General features: G+C 43.1%; 1 protein-coding gene across 2 annotated transcripts in view; it reads left to right on the top strand.

Annotated features, from left to right (window-relative positions):
- LOC125456152 (cytosolic phospholipase A2) overlaps window positions 1-18963 on the top strand; it is a 126352-nt gene that overhangs the window by 81122 nt on the left and 26267 nt on the right. For both annotated transcript variants that reach the window (XM_048538937.2, XM_048538938.2), the window contains exons 10-12: window positions 3775-3889; window positions 6513-6650; window positions 7777-7872. In XM_048538937.2, coding sequence (XP_048394894.2) covers window positions 3775-3889; window positions 6513-6650; window positions 7777-7872 — 349 coding nt within the window. The remainder of the gene's footprint in view (window positions 1-3774; window positions 3890-6512; window positions 6651-7776; window positions 7873-18963) is intronic.

Genomic DNA, 18963 nt, shown 5'->3' with positions numbered 1-18963 from the left:
AATGGTGCTGCCACGTCATGTTGTACTAAGGTGCAGGTTTACTTCAGTTCTTCACTGTGCTGAACTCATTGTCGCAGCCTTTCTGTAAAAATGAGACAGAAGTGACGTGGGAACCAGTCGATGATCGGTGCAGTCTGATCGCAGTGGTTTGTAGGAGGAAAAACACCGAGCCCAAATAGAACCCAATGCAGTCAGGAGAAGAACTTCCTAATAACAATGGCTGCGAAAAAATGCAACTTGATCAAAATATTAACATCAGCCAGCGGGGTGGTGGATTGCACTGTGCTGGGGATAGCATCTGTTCACAAATTAGCTCAAGAGTCACGTTGCAACTCCTAATCTGGCCTGAATTTTCATCTGTAAGTCTGATCGTGTAGGACCAGAGTCTCGGATTGCCCCAAACAAGGCCATTGATGCTGGAAGTTAGTAATCCTGTATCACCTACTCCCAGTGGGCTGGCAAAGTGGTAGCAGCCAGAGGTCCCACTAACAGCAAATGAGTTGGCTACACAGTTAGTCTGCCTTGATGGTTTTGGTTAAGGGAAAGAAGGAAGCATATGTTTGCCCAGTACTTGTCATGGCCTCAAGTGCTTTACAGCCAATGCAGTTCTTCTGAAATGTATTAATTGTTTTAATGGATAAAGGTTGACCATCGGATTTGGAGAACTCTCTGCTCTTCTTTAGATTATACCATGGAACATCTGTCTTTTAGTTACCTATTCATCTTTCCGATTTTAAATCTTTAGTTCCCTTGCTCAGTTGTCAGTGCTTTAATTTGTGGTGAAATACCTTCTCTGAAGTGCTTTCTATACATCTAAAAGAGGTCCTCCAGCAATCGTTTACTTGATTAGTTAGTTTACAAGAACATTATTGTTTGTGGTTTACTGCTTCCAGGAGGGGATTAAGTTAATCTGGCCTCTGCATTTAGTGTTCTTTGTGTACTGTTTCATGGGCTAATTCAAAATAAGGTTTATTGGCGATTTGTGGCTCCTGGACCTGAATAACACTGCTTCGTAGTCTCCAGTACACTCGATTTCTATTTGTTGTTATATTTCTTTTTCAATCACTTACCTTTTTAAAATGTGTAGAGCTTGAATAGTCACAATGCTAGATTAATCCCTAAAAGTTTAGAGAGATATAGTTGACATCAGTAAACGGAGACATGCACCAATTAATAGCAACATGTTGCACAGTTAAACAGAGTGTACTTTTTTACTTCGCTGTGTGGTTTCCTGTACCTCCCCCCACCTTCCCTGCCAACCAACCAGAATGCAAAGGTTATCTTGAAATTTACAATCCTACTTCTCAGTGTTTGATTTTACTTAAAAATTAAAATATTTATCCCGGAAGTACACAGTTGAAGTACAACATCCTGTTTCAGAGCAGGTGCAATGTAAAGTCCAGTCCATGCAGTTAAGTACTTTAGCCTGCTCTTCGGCAGCACACAGAAACAGATTAGTTTTATTTTCTTAATTTCTCCCTTTCTTTGTTTCTGTCTTCCTTCCTGAAGACTCTCAATCATTAGCTGTTGCATGTGTACCAACCTGCACTTCTCTTAGTAATCAATCATCATAATCAAGTCAAAACAGTAACAATTCGCACTCAACTCAACTCTGGGGAAAAGAAAGTGTCTCAGCATTTGGCATCAAGCACATCTGCATTCCCTGCGAGACTGAAATAGCTGTGGTTTCTTCGTATATGTCACTCAGGGTAAGCAGTAGCACAATGGCAATAAGCCTAGGCTAATTCTCTGGGACATTGATACAAATTCTTTCCTGATGGAATTTTAATCAATTAAAAAATATGGAATTAAAAGCCTAATCTTGGTAATGGTGATCCTAAAACCACTGGTAACTATCATTAAAAAGAATCTGGTGCCTGAGGGAGAGAAATCTGCCATCCTACATGTGACTACAGACACGCAGCAATAGTGTTAACTCCTAACAGTCCCCTGAATTAACTAAATAAGCCTTTTAGTTGTACTGGGCTGCCACAAATTCGAAAAGAAATTCAAATGGATCAAACTCTGTAACATTGACCTAGATACTAGAAACAATAATGGCAAATCTAGTTCCAGAGACCTTGCAGAGATTTCCTTATTACTGTTTGGGGACTAGTGACAATGTTGGGAGCGCTGTCTCACAGACTAGTCAAGCAACAGCCTGACTTTGTGCATAAGCTATGATTTTGTGATTATGACAGTGTTCCATCACCATCACTGGGAATAACCTGTCCCACTGACAGGACAGACCCGGCAGAGGTAGCAGCACAGTGCAGATAGTCAGGAGGCTAGGAGCAGCAAGGCACATCCAAAAATGAGGTGTCAACCCAATGAAGTTACAATGCAGAACTGCTTTCATGTCAAATAGTTGAAGCAGCATGCAAAAGACAGAGCTAAGCAATCCTATAATCAATTTGTACAAAAAAGTGCAATTGCAGTGGAGAGGTGAGAGTGACTACCCTTGACATCAAGATTGCATTTGACTGATTGTAACATCAAAACTGGGTATTGGGAGCAAACTCTCTGCTGTTGGAGTCATTCCTAGCACATAGGAAGATGGTCATGGTTGTTTGAGCTCAGTCATCTCAGTCCAGGACATCTCTGCAGGAGCTCATAACCATCTGCAGGTGCTTCAGCAGTGACCTTCCCTCCATCATAAGGTCAGAGGGGGGATGTTCACCGATGGTTGCACAGTGTTCAGCAGCATTCATGACTCCTCAGATACTGAAGCAGTCCATATTCAAATGCGGCAAGGTCTGGACAATATCCAAGCTTGGGCTGACCAGAGGCAAGTATCACTTGTGCCACACAAATGCCAGACAATGACCATCACCAATAACAGGCAATCAAACCACAGATTATCAACATTCTAGGGGTGCTTACCATTGACCAGAAACTGAAGCTGGACTAGCCATGTAAATACTGTGGCTATAAGAGCAGGTCACGCCTTCAGAATCCAGCATGGAGTAACTTATCTCCTGACTCTGCAAAGCCCGTCTACCAATATAAAGCCCAAGTTAGGAGTGTGAGGGAATACTCCCCACTTGTCTATATGGGTGCAGTTCTAAAATCTCTTTGAGAAGCTCAGCACCATTCAGAACAAATCAGCTGGCTTGATCAGTACCCAGTCCACCACCCTAAACATTCATGCCCTCCATCACTAATACAGTACCATCTAGAAGATGCACTGCAGCAACTTATCAATACTCCTTTAACAGCACCATCCAGACTTGAGCCCTACCACCTAAGTTTGGGGCAGTAGATGCATGTGAACACCACCAGCTGCAAGTTCCTCTCAAAGTCACATATCATCATGATGGAACTATATCTGCCATTCCTGTCTCAAAATCCTGGAACTCCCTTCCTAACAGCACTGTAACTACACCACATGGACTGCAGCAGTTGAAGAAGACAGCTCACCAACAGCAAATAGGGAAGATCAATAAATATTGGCCTAGTCAGCAGTGCCCACATCTTATGAATGAATAAATCTTTTAAAATCCATACCAATCAGATGGAAGATGCAGGAACTGAGACACATTGTTTGTTTTGACTGAGACTAGAAGTTACAGAAACTAAGAGAAGGACAGAAAGTTAGATTCACAAGAGGAGAAACCTAAATTGATGAACCCAGGTTACTGCTCAGTTTATTGAACTGAAGAGCTGAATGTAACATTCAAAGCATTGGGGAAGAGGGAATTCATTTTTAACCATGAAATCTCTTGATTGCAATAAATGTTTATAAAATGTGTTCTTTGGGTTGTTCCGTTGCAGAGAATGAACTCTAAAATGAGTGAGATGAAAGATAAAATAAATGATGGTTTTTGTCCCATGCCCTTGTTCACCTGTCTTCATGTAAAACCAGATGTGTCTGAACTCATGTTTGCAGGTAAGCTGTTCTTTCCTAAATGTAACGGAGATAATCCAACAATTAGAATTAGGAGGTCAAAAAAGAGATGCGTTTTAGAATTAAACAGCAATCCACCCCAAAACGTGATTTTCAAGAGTGGATTCCAGTCTGTACTTGTCATTGGAGAGAGACAATGTCCCTGTTCGTCTACTATAGTCAGCTTTTCTGTTTATTTGCATTTTCTGGCCACTGGAAAGCAAATTGAGGTGGCAACACAGGAACAGGAGTAGGCCATTCAGTCTGTCAAGCATAGAACATAGAACAATACAGCGCAGAACAGGCCCTTTGGCCCACAATGTTGCGCCGACCTGTGAACTAATCTAAGCCCCTCCCCCTACACTATCGCATCATCATCCATATGCTTATCCAAGGACTGTTTAAATGCCCCTAATGTGGCTGAGTTAACTACATTGGCAGGCAGGGCGTTCCACGCCCTTAACACTCTCTGGGTAAAGAACCTGCCTCTGACATCTGTCTTAAATCTATCACCGTTCAATTTGCAGCTATGCTCCCTCGAAAAGCCGACATCATCATCCTCGGAAAAAGACTCTCACTGTCCACCCTATCTAATCCTCTGATCATCTCATACATCTCTATTAAATGCCAAATTAGCCTTCTTCTCTCCAATGAGAACAGACCCAAGTCCCTCAGCCTTTCTTCATAGGGCCTGCACTCCAGACCAGGCAACATCCTGGTAAATCTTCTCTGTACCTTTTCCAATGCTTCCACATCCTTCCTGTAATGGGGCGACCAGAACTGTACGCAATATTCCAGGTGAGGCCGCACTAGCGTTTTGTACAGTTGCAGCATGATATCACGGCTCTGGAACTCAATCCCTCTACCATTAAAACCTAACACAGCGTAAGCCTTCTTAACAGCACTATCAACCTGGGTGGCAACTTTCAGGGATCTATGTATATGCACACCAAGATCCCTCTGCACTTCCACACTACCAAGAGTCTTTCCATTGACCCAGTACTCTGCCTTCCTATTATTCTTCCCACAGTGAATCACTTCACATTTATCTGCATTGAACTCGATTTGCATGTTCTGCCATTCAATGAGATTAGTGTCACCTTTGTTTTAATTTGCTTCATCATTAATCATGCATTACATCAGCATGATTAGAAAGTTTATCAATTTTATTGTGACTCATAAACATCTGTTCAAAGGAGTGAAAGATGCAGAGCAAATTTCAGTTAGGGTAAATATTTAGTAAAAAGGGTTCATACAGTCTCATTTGAAAGAACAGACAAATGACTTGAATTCCCACCACTTCCTGATTTAATGGCTGTAAGTGATCAATGTGGCTTGGTCCTATTATGATTAAATCAGTAATTTTCAAACTTTTAAACCGCGTTCTTGGTTTGCATCTGAATGATGGGATGGTTTGGGAACAGTTGCTGTAATTTGATGTGTTTTATCATTGTAAGCCAAGCCCTGACTTTATTGAGTGAACGTGATGTTGTATTTTTAGGTACGTAAATAAATCTTGGTTCTCTGCCTAAGTGAAACATGGGGCAGAATTTTACTGGGTGCCCCACCAGTGGCGGTAACATCAACCTGTCCTCCATTTTGCAAGGGGCAGGTGAGTCTGCAGTGGCCCTCCTCTCAATCATTCCAGTAGAGGCTCCTCAGGCCATCTCATACCTGGACCTTGGGGGAGAGCTGTGGGTAATATCCTGACTGGGATTGTCCCGACCTAGGATTCTCCAACAAAACTCCCAAACCAACCCACCCCCACCCATTTCCATCTCCCACATAGAGGCTTTCTGTCTCATCCTTGATGCAATACCCCTGGCACTTCCCTACATCCTGGCTCTGGGCCTTCGACTTATGGAGACTGCTTGTAGTACCAGCAGTGGCCAACACAGCCAGCCAATCAGTGCAGTTGGTTGCCCTCTGAGAGAGGACGCCCTCCTTAGTTAGGAGGGCAGGTCCCAGGCCTTTAGATAATGGATGGTCCTCACAGTGTTAACTACCAGAGAGGCAGTTCGGATCAGTGAAGATATGTCATGCCAAATAGTTTGAAAATCTGGATGCTAACCAATTATATAGTTTAACAGATGGAGGAACTTTGTGCAGCCCAGTACAAATGCAACATGAGAGGTTCAAATGACTTTAAATCCAGCAGACCAAGATTTGTGAATTATAGGTAACCCTCAATACCTGGGAAGCCAGTTGCTGAAGCTGTAGCCATTTCTAGGTTTGAGCTTCAATTTGTAATTTGTTCATTTTGATGTATTCAGTCTACATGTTTTGCAAAGAGCTCCGTTGAAAATTAAATCCACACTCAGAACATGAGCTTGGTTAGTGTCAAAGACTAGAGATACATGTAAACTCATGGGAACCTGACTGTTAATTTGATCCGTGACCCTGAGTTTCCAAGTAACATACCAGTGTGTTCACAAAGATAGTACACCCTGACATCAAACATCTTCTCCCATGCGTCAGTGAAAGATTTGTAGTTGGCTTGGAGTATAATGTTGACTCTACATGGAGTGCTTGTAATTGATGAATTGGTGATATTCTCTTGTACAAACAGACAATCATTCACACTGACTCTGCTTTCATTCCTTGACTTTATCTTTATCGTTCACAGATTGGGTGGAGTTCAGTCCATACGAGATTGGAATGGCAAAGTATGGGACGTTCATGCACCCTGCCATCTTTGGCAGCAAATTCTTCATGGGAACAGTGGTGAAGAAATATGAAGAGAATCCACTTCATTTCTTAATGGGTATGTTTGATTATGAAACTCAGAGTTAAACTGGCCCTTCTGTGTCACTTTCTGTTCAGATTTAAAAGGATAGGATTTGAAAGCCTCTCTGGTGGCAAATTTGGAGCTGAGAAGGGCATCTAATTAGGCAAGGCGATGGTGTCCCTGAATGCCATTGCCTTTGTGCCTCTGCCAGAATTGAGTCAGAGAAGGAAGGACAGTGGTCAGACTTAACAGCCCATTCCAGTGAAGCCCTTTAACTGGTCAATTAGCTGCTACTCAAGGACGTCATCTTGCTGCTGTTGCTGAACTGTAGGCAGCTGGGCCTGCCAACATGCAGTATGCACAACAGATAAAGTTACATGGCCTGCTGTGACCTTAACCGGGCCTGACTGAGGGACGTAACATGGGGAAGTGGTAGCCTGCTGAAAGCCAGCTACATGCACCCCCATACTTAGATATGCACACCCCCATACACAAACACAGACACTCAGTCCTCATACCACACACACACACACACACACACACACACACACACACACTTGCATCTCACACACATTCACACACCATAACAGGCTGAGGACACTTATAACACATACTCAGAGAGTAGTAAGGGCGTGGAATGTCCTGCCTGCCAATGTAGTTAACTCAGCCACATTAGGGGCATTTAAACAGTCCTTGGATAAGCAGATGGACAATGATGGGTTAGTGTAGGGGGAGGGGATTAGATTAGTTCACAGGTCGGCGCAATATCGAGGGCCAAAGGGCCTGTTCTGCGCTGTAATGTTCTATGTTCTATGACTGACTTATCTGAGTAATTACTCAGGAAACTTTGCACAAAAAAATCCATGTGTATCTCCTGGGTAACAAGAGGGCTAGTCAAATTGACTCTCCCCTCAAATCTTGATACTGTCCCTAAACCCTCAAGCTTCCACCTCACTGCCCTGATCTACCCAGCTGCCAATCTCACCTCTTTCCCTACCCCACACTACCCCCTCAACTGATTACTTCACTCCCTCACTCAACTATACATTCAGCTTTTAACTCATATATGCTCACTAACACATGGAGAAACTTTGGTAAGTTTAAACTCTTATGTACCAAAACATACATTCACTTTCATCTTTTCTCTCTCTTGCATTGGTAGGTGTTTGGGGCAGTGCTTTTTCAATATTATTCAACCGAGTACTTGGAGTTACCAGTTCCAACAATCAAAGCTCTACCACAATGGAAGAAGAGCTCGGTATTGTATCTTTCTATGTTGTTCAATCATTAATATCAGGCTTTCAAGTTATGCGATTGTATGGCTTTGAGGGTATGTCTCTGTGGAAGCTCCCTCCAAATATTGATACACATCTAGGCTTTCAATTTAATTGCCTTCAACATTTCAAAATTACCTGTCTTTATTTTAACTAAAATTAAATGTGTTAGTAGATGCATGATGCTATTTTATGTTAATTATGTTAGTATTTAATATTGTTCATAAGGAATTAATTGGCCGTTCTCATTTCATATGATAAAATTGTGCCAGTTAATTTAGGGAAATAAGCAACTAAATCTCAGCTGTTCTACTGGAAATTGTAAATATATAATCAAATTCTTAGGTTTTATGGACATTTCTATTGGGATGATTTTATGAAATTGGTTGAACTTAGTGTAAACTCTCCCTCTAGTTCAGCCATTACAGCCACGCTTTCTCTGTCTGAATGTAGGTCTTTGGTTCATTGTCTGTTGATGTTTCACCCTGCACCATTCTCTTGACAGTTTCTATTAGTAGTGGTTTGCCAGTGATTTACACCTCCAGGAGCAGAGCTCAGTGACAGCTCTTGAGTCTTCCCCAAACAGAGTCTGAATTGAACTCAGGAGATTGGCGTTATTCTGAACCACGCACTCTCCACCTGAGCGAGTCACATCCACCTCATGTTGTATTAGTGCAATGAAGTGTCATCAATGATTTTTGTTATCCTAGAAGAAGGGCAATGTTGTTAGCTCAACATGAATGGGCTTGGGGTTTGGGGTTAGTGGGGCTAGGAAAAGAGGGCAATGGTTGGCCACATCTTGTTAAATTGAGGGCATTTACTGATAAATAAGGAAAAAGACAAGTGCAAGAAGGGGAAAGAGAAAATAATCAACTAAATTCAGCAGCCGAAGATTTGAAACAGGAGCCCTCCCTGATTTGTAGAACTCGGCTACTCAATGAAATGTTTCACTGGGGACTGGACAGGGTAAATGCACGGAGGACGTTCCCGATAGTGGCTGTGTCCAGAACCAGGGGTCACTGTATGAGGATTCGGGGTAGATGATTTAGGACGGAGATGAGGAGACATTTCTTCACCCAAAGAGTGTTGAGTCTGCGAAATTCATTACCTCAGGAAGTAGTTGATGCCAAAACACTGAATAAATTCAAAGGGTGACTAGGTATAGCATTTAGGGTGAGTGGGATCAAAGATTATGGGGAGAAAGCAACATTAGGTTATTGAGTTAGACAATCAGCCATGATCATGACCAAGGGCAGAGCGGCCTCAAAGGGCCAAATAACCTTCTCCTGCTCCTATCTTCTATGCTTCTATGTTTCAATATTATTCTGAAATGCAAATTCAAGGCCTTAGTTTAAAGCAACTGACAGCCATTTGCCAGTAACGAACAAAATACTGAGAACTAATGACAGGAACCAATCACCTCTTGGACTTCTTGAAATTGCTTTGTAGGCCCATTGGGGTCAGGTCTGGAAACCTTTCTACAAAGCAAAGAACTGTAGATGGTGGAGTTCTGAAACAAACATAAACAGAAAGCGCTGCAGAAACTCAGCATCTGTGGAGACAAAAACAGAGTTAACATTTCAAGTCCATTGACCCCTTCAACAGAACAGAACACAGTTAGGAAACGGTGGTCTTTATGCAGAGGATGGTGGTGAGGCTGTGGGAGGAGTGAGACAGCTAGATAGACAGGAAGAAAGAAAGCAGATAAAGGGATTGTTGCTGGGAAGCCAGGGAAGAGGAGGGGCTGAGGAGGTGATACTGGAGACTGTGGTTGGTGAAAATGGATTGACTGCGCTGAGAGCACCAAATACAGGACAGGACCTGGGGGCGTGGGGGTGGGAAGTGAACATGGAGTGAGTTGTTCACCTTCTGAAATGGTTCTGCTCAATGTTGAGTCCTGAAGGCTGTAGCTACCGAGGTTGAAGATGAGGTTTCATTCTTTCATTTTGCAATGAGCCTCATTGGAACATTGCAGCAAGCCTGAGACCAGAATGTTGGCATGGGGACGAGGTTGTGCATTTAAGTTGCAGGCACTAGAACCTTGGATAGAGCGGAGATGTTCAACAGAGCAGTTGCCCAGTCTGTGGTACAGCTCCCTACTATAGAAAAGAATACATTGTGAGTACAGGAGACTAGATAGAATAAATTGTGATTTTGTCTGGAAGGTTTGTCTGGGGCTCTTGCTAGTGAGGGGGGAGGAGGGAAATGGGCAAGTGTTACACCTCCTGCAATTGCAGGGAAGGGACTTTGGAGTATGAGAGGCATTGGGAATGGAGAAGAAGAGTGTGAGAGTGTCCTGGAGAGAATGGCCTCTGGAATACTGATGAATAAAGGAAGGGAGTGGGATATCTGCCTTGTGATGGCATCCAGCTGGAGGTGGTAGCAGCTTATGATCCTTTTGATGCAGAGGGTAGAAGGTGATAACTAGGAGCACGCTATTGTACCTGTGGGAGAGAATGGAATGAGTGAGGGCAGAAGTGTGAGCAATAGGTCAGAAACCATTGACCATGGTAGCAGGAAATCCTTGATTGAGGAACATGTTGGACATAACGTTGGACATTTTCTGAAGAACGGTCTAGACCCGAAATGTCAGCTTTCCTGCTCCTATGATGTTGCTTGGCCTGCTGTGTTCATCCAGCTCCGAACCTTGTTATCACATATCTGAGGCCCTTTTGTGGAAGTTGGCATCATCAGTACAGGATCAGCAGGGAGGGAGAAACTGGGCAAATGGGATAGAGTCCTTATAGGAAGCAGGGTGTGAGGCTATATAGCCCAGGTAACCGTGGGAGTCGAATGCATTTGTACTGGATATCCCCAGAAATGGAAACAGCAATGTCGAGGAAAGGAAGGGAGGAGTCAGAAAAGGACCAGCTGATAGTGAGATTGTGGAAGTTGGATGTGAAATTGATTAATTTTTCCAATTCTGGGCGAGAGAAGCAAGCAGTACCAATTGATGCCATCGAAGTACTGGAGAAAGATTTGTGGGTACAAGGTACCAGAGTACAACTAGAACAAGGAATGTTCCACATATCCCACAAAGAGACAGGCACAGTTGGAGCCCATGTGGGTACCCATGGCCTTTCCTTTGACCCAAAGAAAGTGAAAGGAGTTAAAAGAGAAGTTGAACTTGACCAGGTGGAGCAGGGTGGTGGTGGATGGGAACAGTTCAGGCCTACTTTCCAGCAGACCACCCTGACGGGGGATAGATATGTAAAGGGTTTGCATGTCGATGGTAAAGAGGAGGCAGCTGGATCCTGCAAACTGAAAATTCTGAAACTGACAAAGAGTCAGAAAAATCATGAATGTAAGTGGGGAAGGACTGAGCTAGATTGGTCTGCTTGTTTCACATCTTACAAATTAGAATAGCATACTTCCGACAATAAATATTAACTGGTTAACTTGGTTCATTTGCTTGATTTTAGTGCAGCAGGATGTTGCAAAATGGAGACCTGTCATTTGTAATGTGAGTTATCCCATCACACAGGACTTCCCAGTAGCTTCACACATGATGCAATGTGCTTGAAATGTAGTCACTTCTGTTATGTAGCTGAGGTAATGAAAACCCTGTGTTGTTTCTAATCTAGAGCCTTATAAACAGTGACGCACATCGTTTATCTGCATCAGAGATAGCAGTCATTAATTTATAATGTCAATTTATGGATAGTTTGCTGTCTTGAGAATCAAGTTTAATCAGCTCAGCATGTGAAATTACACAGGGTGCTCCAACAAGGATACATCCAAATTCTGAAATTGAAAGTAAGTTTTCATACTTCCTGCAATTTTATAACATTGCAGTTTACAAAAAAAAGACAACATTGAGAGGGTCTAGGCCCGAAACGTCAGCTTTTGTGCTCCTGCGATGCTGCTGGGCCTGCTGTGTTCATCCAGCCTCACATTTATTATCTTGGATTCTCCAGCATCTGCAGTTCCCATTATCACTCACACAACATTGAGATTTTCATATTTTCACATTGAGTAAATGAATTACCTTGTGTGATACTGAAACACCCATTCTCTGAGGTTTGAGTTCCAGTCGGGAGTCTGTGTTGAGTTTGAGAATCTCAACTCAAGATTGCGAAAGGGGTGCTAGAAAGGACCCTCAGTACCCCTGGGATGAAAAGGAAAAAATCAGTCTTTTTTTGTGACATTTAGTGATTCCTGTTGAAAAGTACATTTCATGTAGAGGTCCAATGAGGACAGTTGACTGACTAGCCAGGAGTTAAAAGAGATCAGAATAGTATGTGGCGCTGTTGGCATTTTTGAATTTTTTGGTCTCCATTGTAGCATCTGTCCTAATTATTTTTGTGAGCTTACCAAATAAGGCATTCATCCCCATTTACCAAGTGAGATCAATTGACCAAGCACTGAACAGCTTTCTGTTGAAGTTTTAGTTCTGTTCGTATTCGATGTGTTAGCTCAAGATATCACCATTGGACATTATTTTATGTCAGGTTCTTGTGTCAGCTGTGCTCACTATTTTCCACCCCACAGGCTATGTTTCTGTGACTGCTTCCTAGTATTACTGTGTGGGATATTTGGTAGGCTGAATGACCTGCTTCCACACCATAGGAATTCTATGAAGGTAGTCTATCCTGGGCTGCCCTTAATCTGACCCCTTAGTGTTTAGTGACTCTCCTTTACAATGTATTCTTTGATCTGCTGAAGTAAGTAGGTTTTACAGCCTTTGAGGGGGTCGCTGAACGATTATATACAACAATAGCTGTAATTGCCAAAGCAATTTATTCTGATTTAGCTAAACAAGCATGAGTGACCTTCTGAACTGCCACTTATTTGCAGTTTTCTGGCAATTCCCAAAGCCCTTCATTTTAATTAACTTACTACCCTAGCTGTTAATGATTTCATGTTTCTTCAAATGCATTCATTCCATTTTCTTCTGTTAAATTCTTAAACTTCTAAAACTGAAACTTAATCCAATAGCACCTGAACCACAACTAGGCATTCACAATACTGGCCAGTGGAAGAAGTTATTATTGACTTCAGCAAGCCAGGAAGGACATATAGAACATAGAACTGTACAGCACAATACAGGCCATTCTGCCCACAATGTTGTGCCGACATTTATACATGCTTGCTTTACAGTTAAAACAGAAACCAACGTAGGACTGACAATTTGGATCCAGTCAAATGTCTCACTTTTTAATCATCTTATTAATATAGTGATGTCTACCTCTTTGTCACTTCAACCTATGTGATTACATTAGCCGCTACGCATCAGTTGTTAGCTCCATTTTCTGTGCGTCATTTAATGACTCCACCAAGGTATATCATTCTTTCCTTTATCCTTCAGGAAGCTAATCAATCTAGACCCAATCAGTCTGCCAAAATGGTAACTGCTTCTATACCATTTGTAATATGGAACTGCCAGATACAATGTGTGATTACAAAAAGACAACTACTGTGAGTCATGAGATAATGGGAACTGCAGATGCTGGAGATTCCAAGATAATAAAATGTGAGGCTGGATGAACACAGCAGGCCAAGCAGCATCTCAGGAGCACAAAAGCTGACGTTTCGGGCCTAGACCCTTCATCAGAGAGGGGGATGGGGGGAGGGAACTGGAATAAATAGGGAGAGAGGGGGAGGCGGACCGAAGATGGAGAGTAAAGAAGATAGGTGGAGAGGGTGTAGGTGGGGAGGTAGGGAGGGGATAGGTCAGTCCAGGGAAGACGGACAGGTCAAGGAGGTGGGATGAGGTTAGTAGGTAGCTGGGGGTGCGGCTTGGGGTGGGAGGAAGGGATGGGTGAGAGGAAGAACCGGTTAGGGAGGCAGAGACAGGTTGGACTGGTTTTGGGATGCAGTGGGTGGGGGGGAAGAGCTGGGCTGGTTGTGTGGTGCAGTGGGGGGAGGGGATGAACTGGGCTGGTTGAGGGATGCAGTGGGGGAAGGGGAGATTTTGAAACTGGTGAAGTCCACATTGATACCATATGGCTGCAGGGTTCCCAGGCGGAATATGAGTTGCTGTTCCTGCAACCTTCGGGTGGCATCATTGTGGCAGTGCAGGAGGCCCATGATGGACATGTCATCAAGAGAATGGGAGGGGGAGTGGAAATGGTTTGCGACTGGGAGGTGCAGTTGTTTGTTGCGAACTGAGCGGAGGTGTTCTGCAAAGCGGTCCCCAAGCCTCCGCTTGGTTTCCCCAATGTTTGAACACAACCAGCCCAGCTCTTCCCCCCCACCCACTGCATCCCAAAACCAGTCCAACCTGTCTCTGCCTCCCTAACCGGTTCTTCCTCTCACCCATCCCTTCCTCCCACCCCAAGCCGCACCCCCAGCTACCTACTAACCTCATCCCACCTCCTTGACCTGTCCGTCTTCCCTGGACTGACCTATCCCCTCCCTACCTCCCCACCTACACCCTCTCCACCTATCTTCTTTACTCTCCATCTTCGGTCCGCCTCCCCCTCTCTCCCTATTTATTCCAGTTCCCTCCCCCCATCCCCCTCTCTGATGAAGGGTCTAGGCCCGAAACGTCAGCTTTTGTGCTCCTGAGATGCTGCTTGGCCTGCTGTGTTCATCCAGCCTCACATTTTATTACTGTGAGTCATGCTTTGCAATAAAGTAACACTTAAATTACTGAAGAGCTGGAATGATGAAATGTCAGCACAAATTCCAGGGGATTGATTTTTGTATATGTTTGGATTTGTTTTCTGAAGTATCAACTTCCCTGATCAGGGCTTGGCCGACCTTGCGTCAGTCTGCACTGTGAAATGTTGAAGTTGCTAGTATTTTTAACTAGCTTGTCTGCAATGCGTGTATATGGGCTGGAGGCAACCCTTTGGCCTTGCAACATCAAAAGAAGTCTTTTTACCTGACTGGATGAAGTCCAGTCTACAATCAAGCAGTGACGAATCAAGTTAAATGAAGCATGGTTCCATACATGTGTGCAAGTGGTTTAATGTAAATGGTTATGGCAGCCTTTGAAGTAAAGCAAGCAACTATAACAGCAACTCAGATAACAAGGTGTAGAGCTGGATGAACACAGCAGGCCAAGCAGCATCAGAGGAGCAGGAAGGCTGACATTTCAGGTCTAGACCCTTCTTCAGAAAAGCATTTCTTTCTGAAGAAGGCTCTAGGCCCGAAACGTCAGCCTTCGTGCTCCTAAGATGCTGCTTGGCCTGCTGTGTTCATCCAGCTCTACACCTTGTTATTTCAGACTCTCCAGCATCTGCAGTTCCTGCTCTCTCTATAACAGCAACTTATTGTTTAAACTTCATGTGGTTGGTTTCCAGTTGTAGATGCCTGTTATAGTGTTTCACACTTGTGCATGAAATGGCTCATCACCTGTTTCTCCCCATCAGTGGGATCTCATGTCCCCTATAATCAGTAGTTTACCTCTTTTATTCAGCTTTTAATCTAATGACAGTATGACGCAGGAGACTGAAATGATGAAACCCTTGTCAAATCAGCTAGATATTCGTCAATCATCTGAAATGTAGACAGATTTTCTTCTCAGTTAGTGAGAAGAAATGTAAATCAAAAAATCATTCATTGTTAAGCAACTTATCTGGTATCTTGGCTAATTTCATGTCACTCCAAATACAAGGAGCAGTGTCAAAACAAGTCGCACTTCTGTGCAGAAGGCAAAGAGAACTCTCCTGGCTAGCTGTTTATCCTGTTCACATTCAGTTACTTTTTGACAGATATTTGTACCATTCTTGCAGCCTCCCTCCACGTCTGTTCTAAAACAGAACCAGAACAGCAGTTGGACCTCTGACAGACTCAACATTCGCTGCCCAAGGGAGTCAACAGGCGATTGCTCTCTGGGTGTAATCTCTAGAAACTACTCACTTCTTCTTATTGGAAAGTTTATGGCATTAACTAATTTGTCCAGGTTATGACGGACAATCAAGAGAAACCTCCACAGAAATTTATTCCGATATGTATTCTTTTGCAACAAAAAACAAAGTTGCTGGAAAAGCTCAGCAGGTCTGGCAGCAACTGTGAAGGGAAAGAAACAAAGTTAACGTTTCGGGCCTGGTGACCCAAAGGCCCTCCCTACACCTTGGTGGCGCCTACTGTTCCCTTGCTATTGGCCAGCAGCCTCCTCCTGCCTAAAATGTCATCCCCACCCACTGGCATGGCTGCTGCCTAAGCAGAGTTTAAAATCACCCAAACTGCTTCCAACATCAGGGTACCCAGAAGATTGGTGTTTGCCGTTTTTGGGGACAGGGGTCTAGGGGATTGACCAGGTGGAGAATTACATGACTTTTTTGGGGGGGGAAGATTGGATTATAATTCTCATCAGGTCAGGATGCAGTGCGCTGACTTGATGAGTGAAATAGCTAGGCAACATTCCATCTTACTAAAATGCCCCTGTCTCCAGACTCCCCTCAGAGGACACCTCTGTTCCAGAATGCCAAGCTTCATCAGGTTGTACAAATGGGTCAAAATGCAGATGTGTTTGAGATGGGGAGAGGCCCTTTTGGCCTATATATTGATCTCTATGATCAATATTTCAATTAACCCAATATTCATAACCTTTTGTGGGAGACAATCCCAAATTTCCACTGTGAACAAATCCATCCTAATTTTCCTCCTGAATAGCTCAGCTATTACTCCCTCATGATTTGGATTCTGAGCAAAGGACAAAATTTCTGTGTCTGTAGTGTATTGAATCCTTTTATTTTTCCAAACATGTCAGTTAGATCAACCTTCTAAACTCAAGCTTGATACAAGCCCAAACCCAGTAGCATCCTGTCCTCATGGTTTAACATCATAAAACCTGTAAAACATTGTAAGACAATGAACCTGGAGAATTGCTGACAAGAACAAGGCACGCATAGCGCTACATTGCACCTCACTGCTGTAGATGGGTCATGACCAATGCTCTTATAACTGAAGCATCGCTTCCCAATTTTAAATTCCAAGCTGTTGACATAAAAAAAAAATCCATCAGCCATTTTTATCTTTTTTTAAAATATGTCCAGTAGGGAGTAGTGGAGAAATAAATATGCTGGAAACACGGCTGTCATTTTATTTAGAATCTGTCAAAGTTGAGGCAGGACAATGTGGCTAAATGCAAAGCTACACACTGATGTGCAAAACTAGAAAAATAGATTATTATTTAAGTGTTGATTGATTGGGACGTGTGGATGCACAAAGGGATCTGGGTGTCCTTGCAGACCAGTCACTCAAAGTAAGCAAGTCAATAAGCAAGTGTTATATTGGACCCCATTGCAAGAGAATTTGAGTTCAGGGGTTGCTGCAGTTATACAGGACCTTGGTGAGACCACATCTGGAGTATCACATGCAGTTTTGGGCTAGCTACCCAAGAAAGGATGTACTTGCCGCAGAGCAAGTGTATCTAACGTACATTTGGCTAATATCCAGGACGACAGGACTGGGCCTGTTATTCCCTTGAGTTTAGAAAGATGAGAGGGGCTCTGACTGAAAGCATATACAATCCTAACGGGCAGATGCAGGGAGGATGTTTTCCCTGGTTGAGTAGTCTAGAACCGGAGGAAACAGTTCTTCACTCGAGGTTAGTGAATCTGTGGTAGTCTCTACCACAAAATTGAGGAGGCCAAGTCAATAAATATATCCTGGAAAGAGAGAGTTTATTTTTCAGAATTTAAAGATAGCAAGCAATATGGGGACATGGCATTGAAATAGAGGACCAGCCATGATCCTCTTGAAAGGCACTGCGGATTCAATGGGCCAAACAGCCTACTCGTAATCCTAGATTCTTTGTTTCTGTGGCATCTCATTGCCTTGTGCTTTAAGGCAGTATTGCTGCGTATGCATTAAGATTGCAAGATGACAAAGTGTGAAGCTGGATGAACACAGAGGCCAAGCAGCATCTCAGGAGCACAAAAGCTGACGTTTTGGGCCTAGGCCCTTCACCAGAGCTGATGAAGGGTCTAGGCCCGAAACGTCAGCTTTTATGCTCCTGAGATGCTGCTTGGCCTGCTGTGTTCATCCAGCTACACACTTTGCTATCTTAGATTCTCCAGCATCTGCAGTTCCCATTATCTTTGATCAGCATTAAGAGTGCAGTTTGGATTGCCTTAGGCAGATTGGCATCTGCACATTAATTGGCCCTGAAGCTGACGTCTTCTCATCACTAAGTCTTTTTTAATTCATTCATGAGTTGAGGGCACCTGTGACTATGTCAGCATTTATTGCCCATCTGTAATTGCCCAGAGGGCAGTTTAACAGTCAACCATCTTGCTCTGGGTCTGAAGTCACACATAAGCCAGACCTGGTAATGATGTCAATTTCCTTCTCTAAAGGACATTAGTGAACCAGGTGAGTTTTTCTGACAATTGACAATGGATTCATGGTCATCATCAGACTCTTAATTCCAGATTTTAAAATTGGAAATCAATCCAATTTCCACCATCTGCCATAGCAGATTTGAACCCAGGTCCCCAGGATATTACCTGGGTCTCCAGATTAATAGTCTAACAATAATGCCACCAGTTCATTGTCTCCCCCTAAAGTAAGGGTCATCAAATCTTTTTGTACTATAGGATGCTTTATTTACAGCTGTACATAGGTTATCAAATCCAGCTCTCTACTGTAGGGTCTGAGGCTTCTCTTTTCACATGTTCAATCTAGACTGGTATCATTTCTCTTACTGATGTCAGGGTCATGTGATTGATACAAATCTCATCATTCCACAGACATGACCATTCCAAACAGAAAAGAAGCCAAATTTTGAGGGAATCTCAAAGCCTACTTTGGAGGCACCACTCTTATTAAATATAAATGAACTAGCCTGAGTGTTGGCAGAAATCCAGAATATTCCTACAATCTGACTGAAATCATCTCGTTACTGACTAGCTTTATCTCTTTTTTGTGTTTAATTGAAATTCACCACAATGAGCTTTTGTGTTTGAAAACTCATTTCACAAAGTTAGTATTTTCTGTTTAAGATGTAAAAGTTAGATTTTACTGTAAGGGTTTGACCCAAATGGAGTCTGAAAATTAACAAGCAAGGTTTCTTCTGAGGCCAAGGATTCTGTCTCAGGCCTATGTTAGAAACACCTTGGAGTTCAGGATTGCTGGAGCTGTGAACAATCACCTTGGAGCTAGGTTTAACTGGTTGTCAC

Source organism: Stegostoma tigrinum, chromosome 8 (assembly GCF_030684315.1).
Source record: "Stegostoma tigrinum isolate sSteTig4 chromosome 8, sSteTig4.hap1, whole genome shotgun sequence".
Classification (NCBI taxonomy): Eukaryota; Metazoa; Chordata; class Chondrichthyes; order Orectolobiformes; family Stegostomatidae; genus Stegostoma; species Stegostoma tigrinum.
The sequence above is the reverse complement of the archived record's forward strand: the minus strand, read 5'-3'. Positions and strand labels throughout refer to the sequence as shown.